Source organism: Leucopleurus acutus (genome assembly GCF_964270905.1).
Source record: "Leucopleurus acutus genome assembly, chromosome: 5".
NCBI lineage: Eukaryota > Metazoa > Chordata > Mammalia > Artiodactyla > Delphinidae > Leucopleurus > Leucopleurus acutus.
This window is the reverse complement of record NC_139147.1, coordinates 1,035,563-1,060,848: the sequence shown is the minus strand read 5'-3', so window position 1 is coordinate 1,060,848 and position 25,286 is coordinate 1,035,563. Positions and strand designations below refer to the sequence as shown.

The 25,286-nt window shown below is 63.3% G+C and overlaps 1 protein-coding gene across 4 annotated transcripts in view; it reads left to right on the top strand.

Moving 5' to 3' along the window:
- COL18A1 (collagen type XVIII alpha 1 chain) overlaps positions 1 to 25,286 on the top strand; it is a 95,522-nt gene that overhangs the window by 55,979 nt on the left and 14,257 nt on the right. For all 4 annotated transcript variants that reach the window (XM_082839535.1, XM_082839534.1, XM_082839533.1 and 1 more), the window contains 20 exons: positions 2,112 to 2,659; positions 9,377 to 9,466; positions 11,025 to 11,084; positions 13,025 to 13,154; positions 15,499 to 15,575; positions 15,937 to 16,113; positions 16,445 to 16,471; positions 17,601 to 17,663; positions 17,750 to 17,836; positions 18,143 to 18,196; positions 18,350 to 18,508; positions 19,323 to 19,385; positions 20,230 to 20,256; positions 21,355 to 21,486; positions 21,839 to 21,901; positions 23,022 to 23,048; positions 23,833 to 23,868; positions 24,315 to 24,386; positions 24,696 to 24,731; positions 25,016 to 25,105. In XM_082839535.1, the coding sequence (XP_082695661.1) occupies positions 2,112 to 2,659; positions 9,377 to 9,466; positions 11,025 to 11,084; positions 13,025 to 13,154; positions 15,499 to 15,575; positions 15,937 to 16,113; positions 16,445 to 16,471; positions 17,601 to 17,663; positions 17,750 to 17,836; positions 18,143 to 18,196; positions 18,350 to 18,508; positions 19,323 to 19,385; positions 20,230 to 20,256; positions 21,355 to 21,486; positions 21,839 to 21,901; positions 23,022 to 23,048; positions 23,833 to 23,868; positions 24,315 to 24,386; positions 24,696 to 24,731; positions 25,016 to 25,105 (2,018 nt within the window). The remainder of the gene's footprint in view (positions 1 to 2,111; positions 2,660 to 9,376; positions 9,467 to 11,024; positions 11,085 to 13,024; positions 13,155 to 15,498; positions 15,576 to 15,936; positions 16,114 to 16,444; positions 16,472 to 17,600; positions 17,664 to 17,749; positions 17,837 to 18,142; positions 18,197 to 18,349; positions 18,509 to 19,322; positions 19,386 to 20,229; positions 20,257 to 21,354; positions 21,487 to 21,838; positions 21,902 to 23,021; positions 23,049 to 23,832; positions 23,869 to 24,314; positions 24,387 to 24,695; positions 24,732 to 25,015; positions 25,106 to 25,286) is intronic.

Below are 25,286 nucleotides of genomic sequence, written 5' to 3'. Positions count from 1 at the left end.
GCCACTGGCACTCAGGCTGGTGAGGGTCCTGTTTCCTAATCTTAGAGCATCTCCCCGAGTGGACACTTGGGCCCTGGGCACTTCTGATACAAAGGGACCAATACAGCAGCCGCCGTCTGCGTGGACGGCAGTGTCTGTCTCCGAGCAGGAAGTGACTGCTGGCCTCCCGGAGCCCAGGGTATTGGGAAGACCCGCTGCCCCTGTGAGGGGGGCGTTTACCCTGGGCAGGCGCGAGGCCAGGCCTCATTCCGTGGGTGCTGCTGTCTGCACTGCCCTGGCTGTTCCCCACTTCTCGTCTGCATAGGGGTCTTACCTGCAAGGGGCAGGGTGAGGCTGAGGGGGAGCCCACATTGTGGGCCGTCGGGGCCACACAGAGGCGCCGCTGTCTGGGAGGGCCAGCCCGGCGGGTGCCCAAAGCCCTGGTCTTCGTGTGGGCGCCTCTTCTCTTCTCTTTTCACATTTTGTTCTCAGGGTGCTCTGTGAAAGGCACGGCTTGTCTTAGGAAGTTGGGGTCCAGCTTTTCTTCCCTCTGCTTTGTCCCAGGAAGTCCTGGGTCGGCCTGACCCTGCGCTCGGGGGCCAGAGTCCAGGCGCCCACCACACACTGACGCACGGACGCAGCCACGCTGTCACCGCACACATAGTCGCGTGCACACTGGCGGGCTCATCCGCGCCTCGGTCGGGACACCCACACGCCAGCAGCCGCTCCCCAGGAGAGCATCTCCCTGTGGACCTCATTTTGGAGGCAGACTGCGCTGATTACGGGGGTCTTCTTTTTTTTTTTTTTTTTTTTTGAGGTACGCGGGCCTCTCCCGTTGCGGAGCACAGGCTCCGGACGCGCAGGCTCAGCGGCCATGGCTCACGGGCCCAGCCGCTCCGCGGCATGTGGGATCTTCCCGCACCGGAGCACGAACCCGCGTCCCCTGCATCGGCAGGCGGACTCTCAACCACTGCGCCACCAGGGAAGCCCTACGGGGGGTCTTAAGAGAAAAGGCCTTGGGGGGGGGCCCTTGGCCAGACCACGGCCCCCAAGTCCCCACTCTGCCCGGCCGTGTGGGCGTTCAGGGAAGCCACTGGTGAACTGGCCTCTCCTCGCAATGGTGTTTCCCCCTCCTGGGGTGGCCAGTGACCACGTCCCCTGTACAGAGAGGTGGGCCCTGCCGCCCCCAGCCCTGGACACCCCCGGTCCCAGCAATCATCAGTCCAGGCCACTAGTGGCCCCTACACGCCCAGGAAGCAGCAGTGTCCCTGCTGTACCCACGGCTCGGGCGGGTCCAGGTGCCGTGGCCGTTTCCCAGCCTGGGCCTGTGCTGCTGAGTGGGCTCCTTTTGGTGGGGGGTCGCTGACCACACGAGGAGGCGGAGGGATGAAAGCCCGCAGGGTAACTGAGAGGATGGGTGGAGCGGTGTGGGGCCGAGAGTGTGGCGGTCGGTGAGGGAGGAGGCCAGGGTGGTCCATCAGGCAGCCCCGTCCCGGTCGGGCGGTCGTGTGTGGCGCCTGGTGTGGACACTGGGCAGTGAGGAGCCCGCGAAGCAGCCACCAGCTGGGAAGACCCCCAGCAACCTGGGAGGCGGGGGCGGAGTTTGCGGTACCAAGTGTGAGCAGACTTGGAGACCACAGCTAAGAAGGGCCCCCAAGGAACGCGGCCCCTTTTACGGCCTCCCTTCCTAGGAGTGTAACTCGTTTCCGGGACGTTCCTAGTGTAGACGCAGCTCAGGGCACCCCCTGTGTGCATCTCTCTCTTTTTTGTAACGTTTTGATGTCTTGAAGTTACACCAGTGTCCGGGGTGGGTGAGGGTACCTTGACCAGCGTCTGGTGCGTTCCTCCTGTGGTTCCAGTGTGGGAACGGGGGCGGGCTCGAGCCCTCGGCACTTGGCAGGGGCTCCTTGTGCTAACGGGGGACAGGGTCCCCAGGGGGCAGTGACCCTGCCCCTCCCACCACGCTAATTTGGGAGGGTCTCTGCGCCCCACTTGGAAGCAGCGAGCCTGTGGGGGCGGGCGTGGCGCCTGGACGGGCAGGTGGCTGTCGTGCCCCGCTGGCGGGCGGGAGGCCAGCTGGGCCTCGGTTTCCCTGGGGGTGCGCGGCCTCACTGCTGTCTTTCTCTCCACAGAGAGCCAGGTCACGGAGGTGGGGCTCCAGCCGCTGCTCGGGGAGCCCCTGCCGCGGCAGGTGGCCCTGGTGCACGACCCCGACGTGGGGCCCGCCTACGAGTTCGGCGCGGACGTGGGTGGTGACGGCTGGGCGGCCCGGAGCCTCCTGCCCAGCACGTTTTTCCAGCACTTCTCCCTGCTGGTGCATGTGCGGCCGGCCTCGGCGCGCGCGGGCGTGCTCTTCGCGGTCACGGACGCGGCGCAGGCGGTGGTCCTGGTGGGCGTGAAGCTGGCGGCGGCGCGCGGGGCGTGGCAGCAGGTGCAGCTGCTCTACACCGAGCCCGGTGCCGCCCGCACACACACGGCCGCCAGCTTCACGCTGCCCACGCTGGACGGTCGCTGGACGCGCCTGGCCATCGCCGTGGACGGCGCGCATGCCGCGCTCTTCGTGGACTGCAAGGAGGTCCAGCGCCAGCCCCTGGCGCGCTCCCCACGCGGCCTGCAGCTGGAGCCCGACGCCCGCCTCTTCGTGGCCCAGGCCGGCCGAGCAGACCCTGACAAGTTCCAGGTAACCGCGATGGCCGCCCGCACCGGGGCAGGGGGCGGGCTGGGGATGGGGACGATGGTTGCTCCCACCTGCTGTGGCAGGGGCTCCGGGGACAGGAAAACCCCGGGGGAGCAGGCCCTTGGTCCACCCAGCTCCCCCTGGGCTTTATTCCCCTGCTGCTCTGGGACTGCCTTCTTCACTGGATACCCACGTCTGCCACCGTCAGGGGCCCCACCCCATGTGTGCATATGTGTGTCTGCACGTGGGTGTGGTGCTCCCCCCATCAGTGAGCGGGGGCTTTGTCCAGGCCCAGCAGCAGACCACACACAGTGAAAATTAAGAATTTCAAGACGGCAGTGGAGCGCTGAGTGTGGGCCAGGGGGTTCATGCCACACACCAACATTCATTGTGCTGGTTATTATTTTTGCCAGACTGTGCAGTGGCCCCATGGCCGGTGAGCCCAGGGCAGGCCTCCGCTTCAGAGCAGCGTGGGCAGAACTTCCCCAGCGGTGACCGGCATGTGGTGGTCTCTACCATGTCCCCAGGGAAACCCCTTCCCCCAGGCCTGGCCCTGGCCTTCACTTCTGGGGGGAGGCAGATCCCAGATCCTAGCGGGGTCTTTCTCCTGGGCCCTCGGCCCTCGCAGTTCTTGGAACCTTTAGCTGGAGCCCGCCCCCTGGAAGCAGTGCGTGGGCGCCCCCAGCAAGCGCTGGCCCACGAGTCCCTGAATTCTAACATTGCAGCCACTCTGCAGCTGGCCCGCCCCGCCCGGTGGTCCAGACAGGGGTCCCTGTGTGTGCTGATGGGGGATGTGTCCCCAGGGGACAGAAAGTTAATTATTGCCCAGACAAAGGCTGCTTGGTTAAAGTTGTTCTAAGTCCTGGTGACTCGGTTCTGAAAGCTGACCTTTCACCTTTGGCAGGAACTCTCACCCATGGGGTCTGGGAGCCAGCAGGACTTTGATACCAAACTGGGCCTCTTCGTGTTTTCATGTTGATCTTCAAACTTGTTTAACTGGAGAGAAGTTGGAGAGAGCCGTTCTATCTAGGGAGGGGTGGTGTGCACTGGCGAGTCGTGAGATTTCCCACGCTTTTCCAGACGGAAATCTCTCCCATAAGTTCCATGTTTCTGTAACACTTTAAAAGAAAAGTTGCTCGTGTGCTGGTGGGGATGGGTTGCCTGTCTCACGGTGCTAACAGAGGTCACCACCTTCCTGCATCGAGGACAGCCAGAGGGGCTCACCGGGCTGGGGTCGTCTGTGCAAAACACACTTGCCAGTTAGATACGTAGGCAAACAGTGTCTGGGTGTTTTAATTTGCATTTCCTAGTTGTGAGTGAAAACAAACTTTAATGTTTCCCGTGTTTACTGGATACTTGTGTTTCTTCTCGTGACTAGCCCGTTTATGTCCTTTGCGTTTTTGTTTTAATGGCTTCAATTGTTTCTTATTGGTTCATATGAACTCTTTATGTATGTAAGACACTGATCATTTGTTTTATACACTGCAGATTTTATTTCCCAGTTTTTCATTTGCCTTTTCACCTAGTCATTCTTTTTAACCATTGGGATATTTAAAGTGTTTATGTGGTTAAATCTGGCCTGGAATAGACACCCAGAAAAATCTTTGAAGATTAGAGAGACAGAAGCAGAGGGGACTGTCCGGCTCTGTCTGGAGCCCTGCTTACCAGGGTTAGGGTGCTGCCCCTCCCCCTGCCGTAACATGCCACTTCCAGCTGGGTCCAGTGTGGTGTGGTTCCTCTGTCCCCCCGGACTCCAGTTCCAGGAATCTCTCTCTGGGAGTTTGATCAGACTCCAGCCGAGTGAGAGGTGAAGCGTGTTGTCTGGGGGGAGGAGTAGACAAGACGGGTTTAGGACAGGGTTTGTCAGCCTTTCTGAATTCAGACTCCTGGGGAAACATCACCCACACGTGTGACTGCGAAGACTTGGCCCAGATGAGCACAGCGCTTCGGGTGCGGAATGAGCCAGGGCCCCCCCGATGGTCTCCGGAGCAGGGTCCTCGGCCCCTCGCCGACCACCCAGCACTCAGCCCGGGCCCCTCCTGAGGTCCTTGCAGACCCTTTGTTGTTTTCTCCCGTCACAAAAATTAGGAACGTCCTTGGTCTTTCCCGTTCATTCTTATTCTTGAGCTTATTTCGTAATAAATATTGCTTGGGAAATCCCCAATTCCACCCAGTTGTTGCAACATCCTGCTTAAAATGTTACTTCCAATTCTTTTTCGGTGGTTATTGACCTCATTCTTTTTTTTTAACTATTTCGAACACCATGTGGTTGGATTTTCTCGACTTAATTTCCCTGCTGAAAGTGCTCCTGTTTTCTCATTCCCGTTGGCTTTTCTCTTTATGAAGCCACCTTCCTCTTTACCCCGGTTTCTGTTGAGGTTTAGTCGTCTGTTTTCTCAGACCTCCTGGGACCCTCGTCTGAAACTGGTACTGGGCCAGGGCAAGACTGTGCTTGGGAACAAGAGACACGGCCCAGCTGTGCACCTCGTGTTGAACATTCACTGCTTTTGTTCTGTGATGAGGGCGCTGGAGGCTGTGAATTTTCCTCAGCAGGCGGCTTTGTTGGCCACGTTATATAAGGAATAAGTGACTGGCCCACTGAAGCTAAGAGGGTGGCCACCAGCCACGCTAGGGTTGGGTAGGCTTGGCCCCAAGGATGGAGCACAGCGGGCAGGGAAAGTGCTGGCATCCTCTGACACCCCTTAGTCCTCTCGCTGTGGCCCCCAAGTCCAGCCACACCAGACCTGCTGCCCCTGACTGAGGGACAGCTCGGGGCACCAGAGGTCACTGTCACCAGCTTCTCCCAATACTCCTCTGTCAGTCATCTGAACTGACCTGGACCTGTACTGTAACTGGTCACAGTCCTGCAGCAGTCACGCAATTCCCTGACTTCATGAAATGGAGAAATGGGGAGAGGGTTCCTTGTAATAGAATTGACGCGAATAGTTGAGGAGTTGGGGCTTGGTACGGGAAGCTGGTCAGAAGCCCCCAGTTCAGGACATACGGGACATGGGACAGTGGTGGTGTGGGCCAGTCACAGAGACAGCCGGGGTAGGTGACAAGGGACCAGGCAACCTGGGGGTCAGCCAGCAGAGGAGGGAGGGGCCGGGCGTGAGGACGGGCGAGGCAGGCCCGGGGGGCTGGGGCCCACCCACCCCTGTCCAGGCTTGCTCAGCCCCACTGCCCTGGGCCGGGCACGGCCCTTCCAGATGGAGCAGACACCTGGCACCCCTCAGGGCTGTGGGCGGCCCCCTGGAGGACGCTGGGGTGCCCGGAGTTGGGGTCCCAGGGAGATGGGCCCAGCACCAGTGACTAGGGATGTGCTTTCACGGCGTGGGGCTCTGGTCGTCTGCACACAACTCTAAGCCCAGTGGCCCTAGTGAGGCAGCAACTGGACAGATTTCAGACGGTCTGGATTTCACAACCTCTGCTTGCAAGTCCGTCCAGCGTGTGCAGCGGGTCTTGTGGCCTTTGTGCTGCTGGCGTCTTCCCAGCTGAGCATGGCCTCGGGCGTGTCCTCCCCATTCCTCCGGGCGTCCGGCAGCCTGTTGCTGAGTGGCTGGCCTGATGCCGGCTGGTGTGGGACCCTCGCCTCACGGGACAGTGTCCGTGTGGGGACGGTCATGCCCAGATGCCCTCTGCCTGCCGGGAGTCTCGTGACCTTCCTGCATTGCTGTCACACACGAAGTGCCCCGGTGCTGTTCAGAGTGTGGCTTTTCTAGAAATTGAACGTCTGGCCCCTCGTGCCGCCCCTGGCATGATTCTCTGTCGCCTGGAGACGCCCTGTCCCTCCTCCAGCAGGGCTGTGGGTGGGCCGAGAATTTCCGTCCCCAACATGCTCCTGCCACTGACCCGAGCCCAGTGACCAACCCCCGTGCATGCACACACGTGTGCCCTCCCGCACACAGACCTCCACACGCCCCTCCCGGCAGCTCACTGCCCTCCCCGGTGGCTGGAGCATCTCAGGATTCCAGGGGGGAACAGACCAGCCACTGCCCACGGCCGAATCCCCTCATCACGGCCGGGTGGACCGTCCCTCTTCAGACCGGAGCTCCAGCCCTGGGTGGTCTGCAGGCTGCCAGCCCCTCACAGCCTCTCCTCTACCCGCAACCAGGTTCTGCCCGTAGGATCCACGTACCACACGGGGCCCAGGGACCCCGATGCCCACACAGTCCCGTGGTCAGTCAGGCCATCCTGTGTCCCGCCAGTGATGTCCAGCCCTGGACACAGCCTCAGCTCCCCAGTGGCTGCCGCGAGAAGGGGCCAGCTCCACCCTGACTGTGGGCCTTGCAGGGACTCTGCAGGCTGGTTCAAGGCTCCAGAGAAGACCGTGGCTTTCTGCTCTCAGGGGGCCGGTGACGGGGGACCCAGGGCAGGCAAGGATGGAGCTGGATGTGAAGGGCAGAAGCAGCTGGACTCAGCTTCGGACATAGGTGTCTGCGCTGGTTCAGCTGAAACAATGGGCTAACCTCAGACTGAGGGAGGCTGCACTCCACATGCCTGGTCACTTCCGGGAAGACGCTGCCACCTCCCTCCCGCCAGCCAGCGGACAGGCTCCTGGACGGCAGTGCTGACCGCGACCCCTGCCCCCCAGCCCTGTGGTCTGTCAGCTTCCCCTGGAGGCCCAGACATCACCAGGCAGGTGCTGGTCCACGCCAGGCCATCCTGCAGAACCTTCTGGAACCGCTGGTCATCCTGAGTGTGAGAAGCGTGCAGCCTCCTGCCATGGTGTGAGGGTCGGAGCTGCAGGAGGGGCTCGCCAGGCAGGATGGGCCTTGGCCATGAAGCCACGGGCGCTTCTGCCTTAGAGCTTCTGAAATGAGCTGCGGTCAGGTGGGGAAAACAGTGAACATGGCCCGTGTTCCCACCAATGGACACTGTTCTCGCCACCTTCGGAGATCAACCAGCGACAGGACGCCATTGTCGGCGACTTGGTGCCCCCGTCGGCTGGTGAGGCCGCAGCAGTTTTGGGAGCCCCGAGCAGGGCCCACCGCCCCTGAGGCCAGCCCCCGTGCTCACTTGAGAAAGGGGGGCGGTCCACGTGCGCTGCGGAGCTGAACCCCCCGCCTGCACCTCCTCTCCGCTGGTGTCTTTGGCCCCCTCCCCCCCTCGCAGGCCTGGCTGGGAGTTGTGTTGGGGACATAAGGACCTCATGTAACTGGAGGCTGTGGGGTTCTCCCTCAGCCCCCCACCTGGGCCAGCTGACCTCATTCGCCTGAACGTGCACACACACCTGTGCACATACACACCCACGTGTGCACATACAAGCATGCGGATGCAGGGGCACGCTCACACACAATGATGCGCGTACCTGCACGACACACTTATACACTCATGTATACGTGCGCAGGGAGGTGGGGTGTCTCACCCTGTAGGCCTCTATCAGTGGGAGTGGAGGTGCAAGGGGGAGTATGGAGCCGGGCAGAACTGGGGTCCGGAGGTGCTGATCCTTGGGAGGGAGTCCGTGGGGCTTCCTGGAGGAGGTGGCCTGAGCTGGGCCCAGAGAGAGGCGTGGAGCCCTCAGGCAAGGGCTCATGGGGACGCGCGGGGGTGTTTGTCGGCTCGTGGTCACGCGTGGAGCAGGATGGCCGTGAGACGGGGGATCAGTGATAAAGGGAGTGTGAAGGGCACTTAGGGGGTAAACAGTAACCTGACCGGTCGGCACACGGCCCGAGGACATCCCGCCCGCGGCCTATTTTAATACAGCCCACGACTAGAAAGGCTTCTGCATGTTTAAGTGGCTGCAAAAACCAAAAGACGACGAGTACTTTGTGAGGTGTGAATGTTTGAGTGTCCTGTACGGTCTGGTGGGAGCAGCTGCGTCCAGCGTCCACCAACCATCTGTGGTCAGCTTCCCGACACAGCCGCAGAGCAGCGGCAGCAAAGACCTGGGAATGTGCACCGTCTGGCCCTTGACTGAGAAGGTTTGCCGGCTCCTGGCCTAAACTGGTCTGTATTAAGAGCTGTGAAAACGTGCATCTTAGACTCGACGAAATGTCTCTATTCAGGAGAAGATGCACTGATAAATGCCGTGGATTAAAATGAAAACAAAAGAAATACCAGGCAAGCGTGTGTAGATACTCGTAACGCCCAGGCAGGGAAGCTTCTAGAAAGGGCGCCAAAGGCCCGGGGTCCAGCGGCCTCACGCACGTGTCTCCGCGATCTCAGCGGCGATTCAGAACCTGTGGTTGTGTCACCCTCTGGGGAACAGGAGACCTCATGGCAAAGGCCCCGGCGCAGCCAGGCTGAGGTCCTCGGCCATCGTGCCATTCCAGCTGGTGGTGGCCCTGCCCCAGCGTTGGGCTTTCTGTAGGAGCGGGGGTCCCGCATCTTCTCCGTGCCTGCTGCCCCGACCTCCCCCCGGCCAGTGCCGCCTGCCTCGTGCCCCGAGGGGACACCACCTCCAAGGACACTGCACACTGCTGGCCTGTTCTCTGCACTGGGACCCGAGAGATGTGTCTGTGCTGTGTCCTGGCACCTAGTGTGGGGCTGGGGCCACGGAGGGAGCACGGAGCCCGCGAGCGGGTGATGAGCGTTCATGCTGAAGAGGGAAGGAGGGAGGGAGTGATGCCACCCGCTGTGGCGTCCCCCGCTGTGGTGCTACCCCTGGGGTTGGCCTCAGACGTGCCGGGCTCCGAGCTGGCTGCAGCTTGAGTCGGGGTCTCCCTGCGCCCTGGGCCTCCTGCCTTGGGACCCCTGGTGACCTTCCCCTCTGTGCAGGGCCTGATCTCGGACCTGAGGCTGCGTGAGGACCCCCAGGTGAGCCCCCTGCACTGCCTGGATGAGGATGAGAAGGACGATGACGATAGGGTGAGTGGCCGCTGCCCGGGCTCAGGCAGGGGCTCCCTCCCCGCCCCCACCTTGTGGGAGGAGGGACTCAAGGCCGGGAGTGGGGTGGCCTCGCCTGGAAACACGAAGTAACGGGGCCAGAAAGGTCTCTTTTGAAAGATGCCACTTTGGGTCGATGTTACTTGGGATTACGTTTCTATCTACCTGTAACCTGAGAAAGAACCTCCCTTGCCTAGAACTTCCCACACAGAAACACTTACAGAACCTAAAGGTTAAAAATCACCCCTAGAATAGCCAGTTGGCGATAGAGTCACTAGTAGTCACCAGAGCAAAAAATGTGTGTGCGTGCGTGTGCAGTAGTGTGTGTGTAGTAGTGTGTGCGTGTGCAGTAGTGTGTGTGTAGTAGTGTGTGCGTGTGCAGTAGTGGGTGTGCGTGCGTGTGCAGTAGTGGGTGTGCGCACGCGCGCGTGCAGTAGTGTGTGTGGTGTGTGTGCACGTGCAGTAGTGTGTGTGCAGTAGTGTGTGAGTGTGTGCGCGTGTGCAGTAGTGTGCGTGTGTGTGTGCAGTAGGGTCTGTGTGTGTGCGCGTGCAGTAGTGTGTGTGCAGTAGTGTGTGAGCACACGTGTGCAGTAGTGTGTGCGCGCGCATGTGCAGTAGTGTGTGTGCGCAGTAGTGTGTGCACGTGCAGTAGTGTGTGCGCGTGCAGTAGTGTGTGTGCACATGCAGTAGTGTGTGCGGTAGTGTGTGCGTGTGTGCGCGTGCAGTAGTGTGCGCGCGTGTGCAGTAGTGTGTGTGCGTGCACGTGCAGTAGTGTGTGCATGCGTGTGCAGTAGTGTATGCATGTGCACATGCAGTAGTGTGTGTGCGTGTAGTAGTGTGCGTGTGTGCGCGTGTGTGCAGTAGTGTGTGCGCGTGTGTGTGCAGTAGTGTGTACATGTAGTAGTGTGTGTGCGTGCAGTAGTGTGTGTGCATGCACGTGCAGTAGTGTGTGCGTGTGCAGTAGTGTGTGTGCGCGTGTGTAGTAGTGTGTGCACGCGTGTGTAGTAGTGTGTGCGTGTGCAGTAGTGTGTGTGCGCGTGCAGTAGCGTGTGTGTGCATGCAGTATTGTGCGGTGTGTGTGTGCGTGCGTGTGCACACTGTCCCGTGGCACCTAAGGCAGAAAGCACACCACTTCTGGTGTGTGAAGAACAGACGGGCAGGAGACCTGTGTCCCCAGGGCAAACCCAGGTCTCAGCTGTGTGCAGGGAGCAGGGCAGGCGAGATGGGGCATGACCTTCACGCTGAGTCCCAGCCCCTGAGGGTCCCTGGGCGGGGCCTCCCCTCTCGGCCGTTTCCCAGGACAGCGTCCCCGGGACAGGATGACCCGTGGAGAGGAAGGAATGCGTTTCGTGCGGGTCTGTGTGTCCGGCCAGTCGTTGAGCTCGCTTCCCGCAGGCCTTTTGTTCTAAGTGGTCTGATGGACACGTGCCCTGTTGAGGACCACCCTGACCCCCACACCCAGCCTGCCCTCTCCCCCTGCCCCGAGCTCCCGGGGGGCTGGGGGCTTCAGTCACTGGCTTGTTTCCTATCAACCCTGCAGGCGTCAGGAGACTTGGGCAGCGGGCTTGCGGAGACCTGGGAGCGTATCGGGGAGGAGTTGGTGAGTGCCGGGGCCCTCAGGGTGGGGTGTCGGGGACACGTGTGCACACGTGTGTGCGAATTCTAAGGGCTCCCTGGGCGGCCAAGACAAATTCCCGCTGGAGACGGGGGCCTAGAGCTCTGGCTGCGCCGCCGGCACGCCTTCCGGCTGAGTCTCCTCAGGGGGAACGTTCTCTCGAATCGGGGGTCTGGTCCAGACCTCGTGCGGTTGTCTGAATGACGTTGGCATCTGTTTGCGTCTCCCGTCAGCTTGTGGGGCCATAAGGGACTAAGGGGCAACCCCGCTCTGTAGCCTACACGGCCCAAAGCCACACACAGGGCTGGGGGTGTCTCGGGCGTGACAGGGACATCGCCTTCTCCTGTTTGGACAGATCGCCTCCTCTTAGGGCTTGGGCGTTGAGGGGCCGTGATGGGACGGAGTGCTGAGCTGCCCTGGGGTGGACGGTTGGCGGCCCCCCGCACGCCAGGGACGCCGGGGCTCCCTGCACTGGCCAGGGCAGCTCTCGGGGAGCCGCGCTAGCTCTGGCGCCCGGCCGCCCCCTGGAGGGTGTCAGAGGGTGGTGCCCACGCCGGCCCTGCCGGGGGTCATGTGGCCCGTCCACTCCTCAGCCATCTCCACCCAGGGGCCCTGGGCACAAACTGCGGCAACGGCGGCGTCCCCACTGTGCCGGTGCCAAGGCGTGAAGCGCTGCAGCCACGGGGCCTCTCTCTTTTTTTTGTTTTTTTTTTGCGGTACGCGGGCCTCTCACTGTTGTGGCCTCTCCCATTGCGGAGCACAGGCTCCGGACGCGCAGGCTCAGCGGCCATGGCTCACGGGCCCAGCCGCTCCGCGGCACGTGGGATCTTCCCAGACCGGGGCACGAACCCGCGTCCCCTGCATCAGCAGGCGGACTCTTAACCACTGCGCCACCAGGGAAGCCCCATGGGGACTCTCTTAACAGACTGGAGGCGGGGGCAGCCAGAGATGGAAAGAGTCATCCGGCCTGCAGTGCGCTAACTAGGAAGCCATCCCTGCCAGCTCCTGCTTCAGAAAATCTGGCCGAGGCCGCAGTATGGGAGGGAGGAGGGGCCGTGCGGAAGCCTCTGTGCGGGGCCCAGCCTGGTCCAGGGCACCCTCGGCCTCTCAGCACCCCCTGCGCGCTCTCCGTGGTCCTCCGTGCCTCCGCCCTCCCCCGCCCACAGGGTCTGAGGTGTCAGCGGCTGACCAGCTCCGGGTCCCTGGGGACCCTCCCCATATCGGAGGGTTGTGGCTGTAGGGGGGAGGCCTGGTGTCCAGCGCCAGGTGCCGCTTGCCCACCGGGCAGTGGGGGAGCCCTTGGACAGGCCTCACAGGCATGCCGTCCCGGGCACCTAGACCAGCACCATCTCCCGAGCACTGTTGCCAGGGAGCTCGTGCCAGGTGTGGACGGCTGGTCACGGGAAGCGTTTTCACTGCGCCTGTGCCCACGTCCTCGCAGCTCCGGGTGCCTCTGGGGACAGGGAAGCGGGCTCACAGAGCAGGGCCGCCCCTCCCCTTGTGCAGTGAACGCAGAGGCTCCCTCCCTCTGAGGGTGTCCAACATGGTGATGGCTACGTGCCTGTCACTGTCCGGACCACAGGCAGGAACTGGGGCTCCCTGAGTCTCTGAGGGGCCGTTCTGGGCCCTGCAGGGGCGGGGGAGGGCCGGCGCTCAGCCATCCCTCCAGGTGTGGGGGTTTGGGGACTTGCCGACTTGCAGGGCGAGGAGACCCCCATCCCCTGAGCTGTCCAGGAGAAGATGGCTCCGGAGGGGCCAGAGCTTCTTCCTGTCTGTGACGGAGTCTCTGGTGGCTTAAGAATAACTTCCCTGCAGCCCATAAACATCTCATTTTACGACTGAACGCATGTGAACCTGACAGCTTCGCCAGCGCTCACGGGCCACACGCGTCGCTGAATAACAGCTGCTTCCCACTCTCACCCCAGGGCGCACCCCTGGGACCCGGGCTGCCCGAGGCCCCTCCAGTCACTTCTCCACCCTTGGCTGGAGTGGGCAGCCAGGAAGATTTCAGAACTGAGGAAATTGAGGAGGAGGCCACGGTGTCTTCGTTAGGAGGTAAAGCTCTGCTGGGGTGGTGTGAGTGTTTGTTAGTGGGGTGTGCGTGTGCCTTCAGTGTGTGCGCCCAGCGCATGTCTGTGTCCGTGTGGCAGAGGAGGGGCTCCCGTCCGTCACACGCACGCCCTGCTGGGGGGGCCCATGCCTGCCCCGCCCCCTCGCTGCCCCAGCTGCGGGTCCTCAGCTGCTCCGTGCACGTGGTCTCTCCTGTGTTTTGTTTCTCACTTGCTGCTGCTCCTGAGGGATTTGTGGGACCATCCCAAGGGTGCTGCTACTTCCCCGCCTGGGGACAGCGGGGTCACCAGGAGGATGTGAGAGCTGGTTTTCGGGGAAGAGGTGCAGAGGTGCCTCTGCTCAGGCCCTCTGCAAAGTAGGGCAGCATTTGGGGGCTCAGGGACTCCCCCCACGCACGGCCCAGAGGGTGCACAGGCTCGGACGCCCGGGCCACCCTGGGAAGTGGACCGTGTCTTCGTGCCCAGCTGCCCGTGGCCGCATGCCGGTGCCCACGAAGGTTGCTGCGTGCCACAGGGCCCACGTCTCCCTTCAGTTGCTATTCCCAGATCTTCTTTCATAAAAATCTGTTCCAGTCTCACGCCCGAGTTTTAACGGGCCGTTTGTTTTCCTGTTATCGACTTCTGAGAGCTTTTATCTTCTGTACACGACTCCTCTGTCAGATATCCTCTCAGTCTGCGGCTTACCTTTGCGTTTTGTCAATAGTGACCTAGAAGAGCACAGGGTTTTAACTTGGATGAAATTAGAGTTAGCAGAGTTAGAGTTCTTCACGGGTCTCGGTGCTGGTGTCACGTCTGAGAAGCCAGCCCAGTCTTAGGCTTTCACTCGGGCCTGTGAGCCACAGGACGTGGTTCTCGCACGTGGCTCTAGCGCGTGTATTGGAAGGAGCGCGCTCCGCCTCTGCGTTGCCCGGGGCCTTTGCCGAGAGCAGCTGTGTGTGTGCCGGTCTGTCTGGACTGTGCTCCGTTGCGGCCCGTCCCACCGTCTTCACAGCGTCGCACACGGTCCCGATCGCTTGGCTTTGCCATCAGCCTGGGCTCGGGTGGTGTGCGGCCTCCAGCCTCGCGCTGCATCGACGAAGCTGCTTTGGCGTTCTGTGTGCTTCGCAGTCTCGTGTGAATTTTCGATCCGTATGTCAGTTTCTCTGAGAAGGGCTGCCAGGGTTTGGACGCTGCAGGTCAGCGTGGGGACCGGCCTGGGCGTCCAGCTAATGTTGAGTCTTCCGACCCCGGACTCAGGCTCTGTCTCCTCTGGCTTATTTAGGCCTTTGCTTTCTCTGAGCGACATTTTTGCGGTTTTCAATGTTTCTGAGGCAGGAATTTTAATTTTGCCTTACATCAGGAAGAGGCCTGGGAGGTGTCCCGGGGCAGGATGGGGTGCCCTCCGGTGGCTGACCTGTGACTTGGCAGGTCTGCGGGGGTGGGGTGGGGCTGGCCGAGGCCACAGTGCCCCCAGCAGGCACCGCCGGCTCGCGCACTGAGCAGGGCGAGCCCAGGGGCGGCTGCAGGTGGGCGTGGGGGGTTGTGGCCCCGAATTCTTCTGGAAATGGGCACGGACGTCCCCCAGAGCTGCGCGACCCTGGAAACTTAGGTCCTGTCCAGCCCCCAAGCTCAGCGCCCGGCACTGTCAGAGTGAGATCAGGACCTCCCAAGGGCACAGACCCCTCAGGAAGCGGGACGTTGGAAAGCGGCTTCAATCCCGTTTTGTAATTGACTCGGTGGTGCTGACGCTATTGGATGAAAGCTTCGGGGGAACAGCCTCAAACTCCACCCCCAAATTCCTGTCCATCACAAAGGGGAGGCGCCATCTTGCACCCAGTGGAGGGAAAACCCGCAGACGGGGGTGGGGGCGGGGGGACGCGCAGGATGATGTGCTGGGGCCAGCGTCCATGCCGCAGGCACTCTTCTCTGCGCCGTTTTGTTGCTTTCCCAGCTCTGTGGGAACCGCCCGTAGCTTGGGCTGAGGCTGGCTTTGGCCGGATTTGGTGGGTGGACCGACCCTCCACAGGTCCTAGAACCGCCACCGTCACCATCCCCCGCAGGGAAGCCACAGGGACGCGGTTGGGCGCGAGGGGAGACTTGGGTTAGGTCACCACACAGAACAGCGCTGCACTTCCCACACGTGAGCCAGAGTCTCGGGGGCTCTCGCTCCCAGGTGCCGCCGCCTGGCACTCAGGGGGGAAGGGTCGCGAGGATTCTGCAGACCCTCAGACGGGAGGGGAAACGCGAGCGCAGGGGCGGAGCTGGAGCCCGGGCTCAGGGCCCGGCCAGGACTGAGCGCCAGGCAGGAGGCAGCCTGGGGACGGTCTGACGGCCACCTCTGCCTCCTACAGCTCAGACCCTCCCCAGCTTGAGCACAGTCGCCACGTGGGACGGGGGCGAGTGGAGCCCTGGGGGCGGCCTGAAAGAGGTGAGGTCACCACGGGGACCCCAGAGCAGGCGGAGCCCCTGCTCTGCTCACCGGGGACCCTGACAGAGTTCTGGGGCTCCTGGCCGTCCTCTGTGCCCCCTTGTACCCACGGGCGCCAGCAGCACTGGGTGTCCACGGCTGGGGACGCTCCCCAGCCAGAGCACAAGGGCGGGTGTAGGGGACGCCGGGCGTCCTGGCACCACATGCCGGCCCCGTGTGCGTCCACAAGCATGTTCCCTTGCCTGTCCCCTGCGCCTGTCTTGTCTGTGCCCCCCTGCTGTGTGATCCCGGGCCCGGCCCAGGATGCAGGCGAGCGTGTGTGCCCCCGTCCCAGCCTGTACCCTCTCCTCTTCGTCCCCAGCAAGGCCTGAAGGGGCAGAAAGGAGAACCAGGCGCTCAGGGTCCCCCCGGCCCGGTCGGTCCCCAGGGTCCCGCAGGCCCGGCTGTGCAGAGCCCCGACGCACAGCCCGTTCCCGGGCCGCAGGGACCCCCGGGGCCCCCGGGTAAGGATGGCGCCCCTGGAAGGGATGGCGAGCCCGTGAGTACTGTCTCCGTTTCGTCCAGCCGGGGGTGGGGGCTTGGCCAGAGGGGAGAGGGAAGCAGGGTCCTGGGGCTCCGGACGGCCGCTTCCTTCCCTGGGTGCAGCGGGAGGGTGGCCGGGTGGCCAGGGGGCAGGCAGAGCCAGCCCAGGGCCGCGGGCAGGGACGTGGCCACAGTGCCCTGGACGGAAGGTTCTCCAGCCCCGTGCCGAGAGCCACCCTCTCGTGGGAGCAGAGGGGCTGGGGGGACAGGGGTCCGTTTCCATGTTCAGCGTGGGGTGGAGTCAGGTGTAATTTTCTGTCACTGATGGTTTCTCTCCCACTTTCCAGGGTGATCCTGGCGAAGATGGGAAACCTGTAAGTTGCCTTATTTTCAGAACCTGTGTGATCTGTGACGTTTGCATGAGTCCCCAGGCTCCCCCTCTTTCCCACCCAGTGACTGTTTTTAAGCTCAACAAACTGAAGAGATTTCAAAATGAAGCCATTTTCAAAATGCAACTTTTGTTAAGAAAATATAAGTCTAACGGTTGATAGAAAAATACAGTTATGCGTGTGTATTGAGACGTTTAGGCTACCAGGAAAGAAGTGAAAGTAAAGCTTCCAGATTCTTAGAGGTGAGAGAGGAACAGCCTGAAGTTGGGGGTGGGCGGTGCAGCGGGGACACAGCACGTAGAGAAGAAGAGAAACGCTCGCAGGAGAAACACAGGCTCGTCAGCCGTCACGGTGGATACGACAGCTTCTACCTCAAGACAGTTTGGATTTTTAAAAATCAACAAATGCTATTCGTTGATAATAACAGAATAAAATGACACAAGAGGGTTCAAATAAAGATTTGGGAAACGACAGACCCACAAATGGTGACGGGAAGGCAGGGAGGGAGGCTCTCAGGACTGAGCGGAGACACGGCAGACGCCCGGGGGGACGTCAGGAAGGACGGCGGGGACGTTTCTTGCGGACTCAGCCTGTCCTTCATCGGCCTCTGCGCTTGAGGACCGAGCTTGGCTCAGTCGTTGCGGGGAGCCTCTGCAGCGCGGGGTGCGTGTGTGCACGTGTGGCATCCAGGGTCCGGCGCCTGGATTAGCCAGCTCCTGGGTCGGGGTGCTCTGGGGCCTCGAGTCGACGCGCCCTGCGTGCGGACGCTCAAACACATAGAGGGCTGGTCCGGCCGCGCGGCCTCCACCCATTCACCCAGGCAGCACCCACGGAGGCACTCCTGTCCTCAGCGCCCCCGCAGCACACGTGAGCATGCACATACGCGACGGGCAGGGTGCCACCCTCCGGCCTGGTGTCCCCGGGACACCAAGGTCACCTCTGCAGGCCGCTGCTCCCTGGTGGCAGCCTCGCATCTCCGAGGTTGGTGGTGCCCCCCTGCGGCCCCCAGGACAGCCCCATCTCCGTAGGCACAGAGCTGCATGTCGGTGGTGGCTTGGCCGGTGATGGGCACAGGGCCTACTCCTGACCGAGCCTTCTGGCTTCTGTCTTGCAGGGGGACACCGGGCCGCAGGGCTTCCCAGGAACCCCGGGAGACATGGGCCCCAAGGGCGAGAAGGTGAGAGGTAACCGGCTGGGCATGGGGCGGGCGCGATCCGAGGTGGGGCTGTGAACCCCGGTGTGACAGGGGTCTTCTGTTCCCAGGGGGATCCTGGGGTCGGGCCGAGGGGACCCCCAGGACCCCAAGGGCCTCCGGGGCCACCCGGACCCTCCTTCAGACCTGACAGGCTGGTGAGTCCTCCCTCTTCCACCCAGGTCCCAGCAAAGGGGCCTCTGATCGTGCTCGGCTTCCGATGCCACACTGCTCGGGTCCGGAACCGGCCTCCCGGGGGCGTGTGCAGGCCCCGGGCACTTGGTCCCTGCCCTGCCTCGGGTGTTTTCATTTGGGGGTCGGGGGGCTCGAGGTCACTGTGACAGTCCTGCACAGTTAGCGCCAAGGGCCGGTGCTCGAGGGGGAGCTCGGCGCGGGGGTGCGGTCTCGCCGGCTGACCGCAGGTGGGCCGTCTGGGCTTCTGGTGACTCAGCCTCTCCCCTCAGACCTTCATCGACATGGAGGGGTCCGGGTTTGGTGGTGACCTGGAGAGCCTCCGCGTGAGTGACCCTTGGCCGGGGTGGCCGCTGCCCTGACGTCCCCAAGCACCAGCGGAGCCCGCTGGGCGGCGGCGAGGCCTGGCGGGGTGGGGGGCAGTGGGCATCCTTCGGCCGGTGCTGCATGCAGTGACGTTCTGTGTTTTCCGTGTCCAGGGCCCTCGAGGCTTCCCCGGCCCACCTGGGCCCCCTGGCGTCCCAGGCCTGCCCGGAGAGCCAGGCCGCTTCGGGATGAACAGCTCGGACGTCCCCGGACCCGCAGGCCTTCCCGGAGTGCCTGGGCGGGATGGGCCCCCCGGGCTTCCTGGGACCCCAGTAAGGCCCGCCTCCCCTCATCTGCCCGTGTCCGCGTCCGGGTCGGGGGGACAGTGAACGTGGGGCCTTCCTCCGTCTGGGTGAAAGCCTCCCTCACCACCTCCGTCCTCCCCCCCAAAACCTTTCGGGCGGGCACCGTCTTTGGGCCCCCGGGTGGGAGGGACCTGTGTGGGCAGCCCCGTGGTTCCGGCTGCTGAGCCGCTGGTGCCCACGTGACAGCTGCTCACCTCCCTGCCCTTGCAGAGGCCGTCTCGGGGGTGACTCGTGGGACGGGGTTGGCCCTGATGCCTGGGATGGGAGGCCGAGAGGGGCCCACGTTGGGCCCTGTGGGCCCCCCTCCTGGCACTGGGGACACCGCACCGTGGCCTGGCAGGTGCCTGGAGGTGTCGCTGTTGGGTCCCAGGAACCACGGGTGTGCACCTGGTTTTCATCCAGAATCGTGCTCGGGACACAGAGTCCGTGGGCCACGCGGTTTCCTGCTGAAGGCGCGATGACCCTTTACTGAGAGTCCACGGCCGGCCACCAGCCCCAACCTCTGCACACGAGGCCACCCCCGCCCCATGGGGCTGGCGGCCCTTCTCATCCTCTCTAATTTGATTGGCGACTCAAGTTAAACTAAAAAGGGGGAAGGAAGAAATAATAACCCGAACAGAACTGTCCGACGCCCTTGACCGTGCACGTGGGCGGGTCTCCCGTGAGCCGTGGGACTCTGGGCCGTGTCCCGGGAGTGTTTCGGGTGCCGGATGCACAGATGGTCTTCTGCGAACCCGAATCATTCTCCATCTGGCCTCACGCTCTGCTCTTCCCTCCCCAGGGACCACCAGGTCCTCCAGGAAAAGATGGGCAACCAGGACAGACCGGCCAGAAAGGCAGCCTTGTAAGTCACTCCCCCGGCATCTAGGGCGGACCTGACCTAGCGGGTATTTGGGTGGTGTGGCCCCGGGTCAACAGAGGAGAAATGCCACAGGGCAGGGCGGTGGCGGCTTTAACTCAACAGGGAGCCGCCGTCTTCTCGGTCTGACAGCCGGGGAACCCTGGGCTTCCCACGCTGGCTCAGAACCGGCCGCTGGGGCTCCTGTAAAAATCCAGGACTTCACTACATGATGCTGTTTCTCCGTGATGACAGTTGGCCTAATGGTTTTGGAGAGTATCGACGCTTTACTTGCTTTGGACAATTTATTTCTAGTTTCCATTTTGGTTGCTTTGATAGTGGAGAAACTTTCAAGGCGGCACACACCTGTGGCCGGCGCCCGTGGTTTCCATGCGGTTTCTCGGGGATGGGCCACGGGGGTGCCCACACAGTCACCTGGAGATGATATTTCCCTGTGATCTTTCAGCGAGAACCTGGCTGTTCTGGGCTCAGCAGAGGAGGCCAGTTTTAAGGGAACCGTTTGTGTTCCGAGCTTGCTGCCCTGCAGCTGTTGAGCTAAAAGGACTCTCCTCCTGGTTCCGGGGGGGCAGGGGGCGAGGGTTGCTGTCAGCGAGGTCAGCCCTGCCCCCTCCACGGCTGAGCCTCCATCCCCATCTGAAACAGGGGCGATGGTGGGAACAGCCAGGGGTGCGCCAGGGCCAAGAGGAGACGCCTGGCGTTTTAGAGGTAGTTGGTACAAGGGGAAAACTTGACCTCATGGGCCGGGATAAAGCAAGTGAGACGCTGTCTGCTCTCTCTCACTGCCTGCACCCTGGTCCCATTGTGTAGTAACTGTTCTCTTCTCCCGCAGGGCGAGGCGGGCGCCCCAGGACCCAAGGTACAGACAAAGCCCCAGTGCCGCCGCTCTTCCTGGGCGGGATGGGCCCGCCAGCCGAGGGGGTGGGGGTGAGGGCATGGCGGCCGAGGGGTCGAGCTCCCGGGCGCTGATCGTGGGGTCCGGCCGGGAACCGCCGTGGCAGCAGGCACCACGTCTGTCCTGCGAGACCGTTTCCCCCGAGTCTGGTTCGGGGACGAAACGCGAGCAGATGTCTCGGAGGCAACCTGGGGTCCCGGGGGCCGCAGCGGGGGGTTGGGCTGCTGGCGGTCAGGTGCTGCTGGGGCCCCAGTGGGTCCGAGTGGGTCCCTAGCACCGTCACACAGGCCTGGTCCTGGGGAGGCCGCCCCAGCCCCTCCAGGAGCCAAACTGGCAGCCTTCCCAGGAGGGAGGGCCCATCACTGGGGAGGCCGCCGTGGTGGTGCAGCTCCAGACTCGTCCGCCGGGAAAACCCGTGGGGAGAAGGGGGAGGATGACAGTGGGACTGGAGGGGCCTGGAGGGAGGGACGAGGTTCAGAGTAGAGACTCGGGTACGTAAACACGCGCACACACAACACGTGCACGGACACACGGGCACGGGCTTCAGGGATAAACGAGGAAAGCTGGTGAGATTTACAGTGAGGGAAAGGGCTGCCGCCGGGGGTGAAATTCAGCACAGGTGAGGCCAGACTCCACTTGTGGTTGGAGACCCTGGACACCAGAGTTAGACGCTCAGCTACCAAGGCCACTCAGACCTGCGAGAGGGCTCTCGAGCGCCTTGACGGAGATGCCTGGGCCGGCTCCAGGCACGGACGCTCTCACGGTTCCCTCATCCCTGTGGCAGTGGGGTGCTGGGCCCCCGCCCTGCTCCCTCCAGCGAGTCCCCCTCCCGAAAGGAGCGCCTCAGGCCCCCGCCGGGGGTCTTGTTAAGTGGATAAAGTCTGGCGAGGCCACAAGAAAGAGGTGCTTAGGGTTTGCGTAGCTCCTGGCTGGTTGTTCACCCCCCGGCTCTTCAGATGTAAAATGTTCATGAGAAAACACAGGTGCACCGGCAGTGCAGTGGCGCCTGGGGTTTAGGGACACCCCGAGGGCCGAGGGTGATGACCTCTCCCACCTGTGCAGGGAAGCAAGGGAGACCCCGGCCGCATCGGCACGCCTGGGGAGCACGGCCTGGCAGGACGCCCCGGACCAGCAGGACCACCGGGGCCCCCGGGCCCCCCCGGGCCTCCAGGCCCAGGACTCGCTGCGGGGTTTGTGAGTACCCGCTGCTCCTGGCCCCCAGAAAGCCCAGCTCTGCGGCCCCAGGCGTCCTCGGGCACCCACGCTGACCGGCACTGCCGGGCAGCAGCCAGACTGATGCCACCCCTGCCTGGGCTCCTCCCGGCTGGTGACAGAGCCCCCACATGTGAGCGCTGAATGGGGGGCGCTGGCAGCCCCGCGTGTCGGCCCTGCCGTCCCCATGACCCGCGCAGCAGGGGCCCTGCCACAGGCAACCCCACCCTCAGAAGCCACCCGCTCGGGCGTTTGGATCCCTGCCCAGCCCGGGGCAGGTCTCTTCCTATGAGAAGACACACAGACCCTGGCGTCCCTGTGTGCTCTCCTCCAGGACGACATGGAAGGCTCCGGGGGCCCCTTCTGGTCGACAGCCCGAGGTGCCAATGGGCCGCAGGTACTGCCCCAGAGCTGGGCCTGGTCAGCTTGGGGGCGGGGCTGCCTGGGGGGTCCCTGGGACTGGCCTCCAGTGGGCCCAGGAGCAGCCGTGCAGAGCCAGCGAGCCACCTGCCTCCAGGACACTGTCCACCTCGGGGCCACTGGTCTCCAGTGTGGGGGTCGAGCTGAATGACCACGGGGCAGGATGGGCCCCGAAGACAGGTCTTCCTGGGAAATACTAGTCCAGCTCTCTTTATGGCCCTAACTTTGGGGAAGTTACACAGTTTTGACCTGAGCAGAACTTTAGTTAAAGAAAAATGGGGACACTTTTCCTGTGAAAAATGGATGGATTCCTATGAAATCCCACCTTGTTGTAACATCGCCATGTGCACTGGTCAGGATTAGGTCCAGCTGGCGCTCCTAGTGTCCAGAGGTAACCGAGCTTAGACCGGACGGACGCACGAGGGGCCGTCCCGGGGGCAGGACGCCTGGGACGGGCAGAGAGAGGGCTCCCTCCCCCAGGAGCCCGTGGGGCCGACACAGACCCCACTGGGGGTCCTTAGGGGACCTCGAACCAGTGTGTCCAGCTTGGGCCCTGGAGTCTCAGCCCGGCGAGAGGGTGGTGGGACGGGCCTCCTGTTCTGAGCGCCACCGAGGAGGATTTCCACTTGGGCAGGAGGTAACTGGTGAAATAGAGCGGTTCTGCCCCTTTCCGTTCAGCGCCTTTCCCTTCATGGCTTAGCGTGGGGCAGTAGCAGTCGGCTGCCGCGGCACAAGGTGACCGGGCGAGGGCGCAGGGCAGGGTCCCCTCCTGTCGCTCAGGACACAGCTCCACTGCCGCTGGACCCCTGGAGGGGTCTGTGGGCTGCTGCGTGGCCTCAGGGTGATGGACACCCTCGGGTTGGGGTGGCTTCTCACGCCCTCCCCGCTGCCGGCTTGTGGACCATCTGTGGGACGCCACGTGTTGCTGAGGACAGGCCACCTCTGGTGGGGTTCCGGGGTGTGCGGGCCCCTGGTGACACAAACGCCCTTTTCTTCCGTGTTTTATAAGAGGGGCTCATTTTCTTGCGGGGAAAGGCTGTCCCCCGAGGGGCGGGAACAGCACTGACCCGGCCCTCTTCCTTCTCTGCCCCCCACAGGGACCACCTGGCCCGCCTGGAGTCCAGGTCAGTGAGAGATGTGTTAGTCCGGGGCGCCCGCCGCTCACCCCCTCCCCGCCAGGAGCTACTGCTCAGTGGCCCCGAGTTCCTCGTGGGAAATTTGCAAAACACAGAAAAGCCTAACGGGGAGGCGGTCCCCAGAGCTCCGTTCAGGGGGTGGTGCCTTCCCATCTTTCTAACCCTGTGAGTCGAGATCTCTGGCTCCACACGTGCCAGGCGTGTGCGGACTTGGGGAGAGCGAGGGGCTCAGGGAAGGAGCCCCCAGCCTGGGGTGCAGTGGCTGGCGCCCGGCAGAACCTGGGTGCTTCTCTCCCGCCGCTGGCCCCGCCTCCCTGCTTGGCCCTGCCCCCTCCCCGCCCCTGGGGGACAGCAGCTCCCACCCTTCCCGGGGGTGGGGGGCGTGGCGAGGGCCCCCATGTGGTCCGGGAGTGCAGGGTTCCCCCGCGGGCCGGCTGTGCCACCCAGCCTCTTGGAGCGCTCTGCTTTGATGTGCAAACCTTTGGGACAGTTGGAAAGATGGCTTCTTTAGAAGGACGCACTTCTTAGCTTTCTTGAACCGTTCAAGGTGAAGTCACCTGCGTGCTCCTGCTTCTGCGGGAAGTGGTGGCCTGGCTTTCAGGACAGTGCAGGCCACGTGCGCTCAGCGCGTGGGCGGGCGCAGGGCCCGGGGCCCTCAGCTCTGAGCTGCAGGGTGCGGCGTGGGGACCACCTGGTGACCTGAGGAGGGGTGGGCGCTGCCTGGGGGCTGGGCCAGCGCTCGCGGCCCCACAGAACGCTTTGTCCACTTTAGGGGGATCCTGGAGTCACGGGGCCACCAGGGACCAAGGTAAGAACAGCACCTCGGGTTCAGGAAATGCACAGTCGTTAGCGGCCCTGGTCTGGGGTGCAGGGCGGGGTCCCCAGGCTGAGACCAGGAGCCTGGCTGGTCCCCATTGCCTGGGGCCTCAGGAAACAGGGGTGAGTCCACGCCAGGCCCAGCATCCTTCTCCCACTGTCCCCCTGTCCCCCACGGGCCCCCCCGGGTTTGCCCACAGGACAGCTTTCCTTCCCTCCCGGCTCCGCAGCAGAGCCCTCTGCCCCCGGCCCCCTCCTCTGCCCCACGGCGCTCCCCAGGAGGCCGAGCAGGTTGAATCTCCCTCAACCTGGTCAACAGACCAGGTTGAATCGGGTGTGAGCTGGTGGCCAGCGGAAAGCCCCGCCTGGCCAGCTCCGGGTCACCGTGGCCCCCGGGTGCCGCGGCTGACGCACGTGCTCTCCTTATGTCCACTGCAGGGAGAGGCCGGAGCAGACGGAGCTCCTGGGTTCCCCGGCCTTCCTGGCAGGGAGGGTGCAGCCGGGCTCCAGGTGAGTGGCCACCCAGGGCTGCTGCGGCTGACAGCCCCAAAGTAGCTACGCCTGGGTGAGAGCTGGTGCCCAGTGTGTATCTCAGGGTCCCCACAGGGCCCGGAGACCCCAGCTCCGTGGGACGTGAGCCGGCGGTCCAGGGTGCCTTGGGGGGTTTCCTGCGTGGCTGACCCCCCACCCTCCAGGCCCCATTTGGTCAATGTAGGGAAACCACATCTTCACTCAAGGCCAGTCCCAGGGGCCTGGGGTCTCCAGGAAGCGGGGCTCGTGTGCTGTTTATGATGAACGATTTCCTTCCTGTCTCCACAGGGACCGAAAGGAGAAAAAGGGCCCCAGGGAGAGAAAGTGAGTTTGCGGGGGTTGGCGGGTGTCCGTGGACGGGTGGCAGGTGCACGGCAGGGCCGGGGGTGCACGGCAGGGCCGGGGGTGCTGCTCTCTGCCCCGTGCCCGCCCACGTGGTGCAGAGACTTGGGCGGGATCCGGGCGCAGAGCCTGCCCTGCCTGGGGTGGGGGCTTGTGGGCCACTGTGCTCAGCCCTCAGGCGTCTCCTCACACCCCGTGGGCACCAGAAGCCCCCACCAGAAGCCGGGCTGGGCTGCAGTTCAACCCCAGGGGAAACTCTCTTCCAGGGCGACCCAGGGAAGGACGGAGTGGGGCAGCCAGGCCTCCCGGGACCCCCCGGACCCCCAGGGCCTGTCGTCTACGTGTCGGAGCAGGACGTAAGAACCCTGCATGGGTGGACACATGCTCTGCCCCAGGTCCCCAGCCCTCCGCCTGTAGGGCGACCTCCAGAGACACGGGGGTCCCAGTCTGTTGGTTCCATGGGGCTTCTTGGCGTCGAAGCTGTGGCCCTTTGGTCGTGCTGTTTGCTCGCATGTCACCCGCGCTAGCTGTGACAGG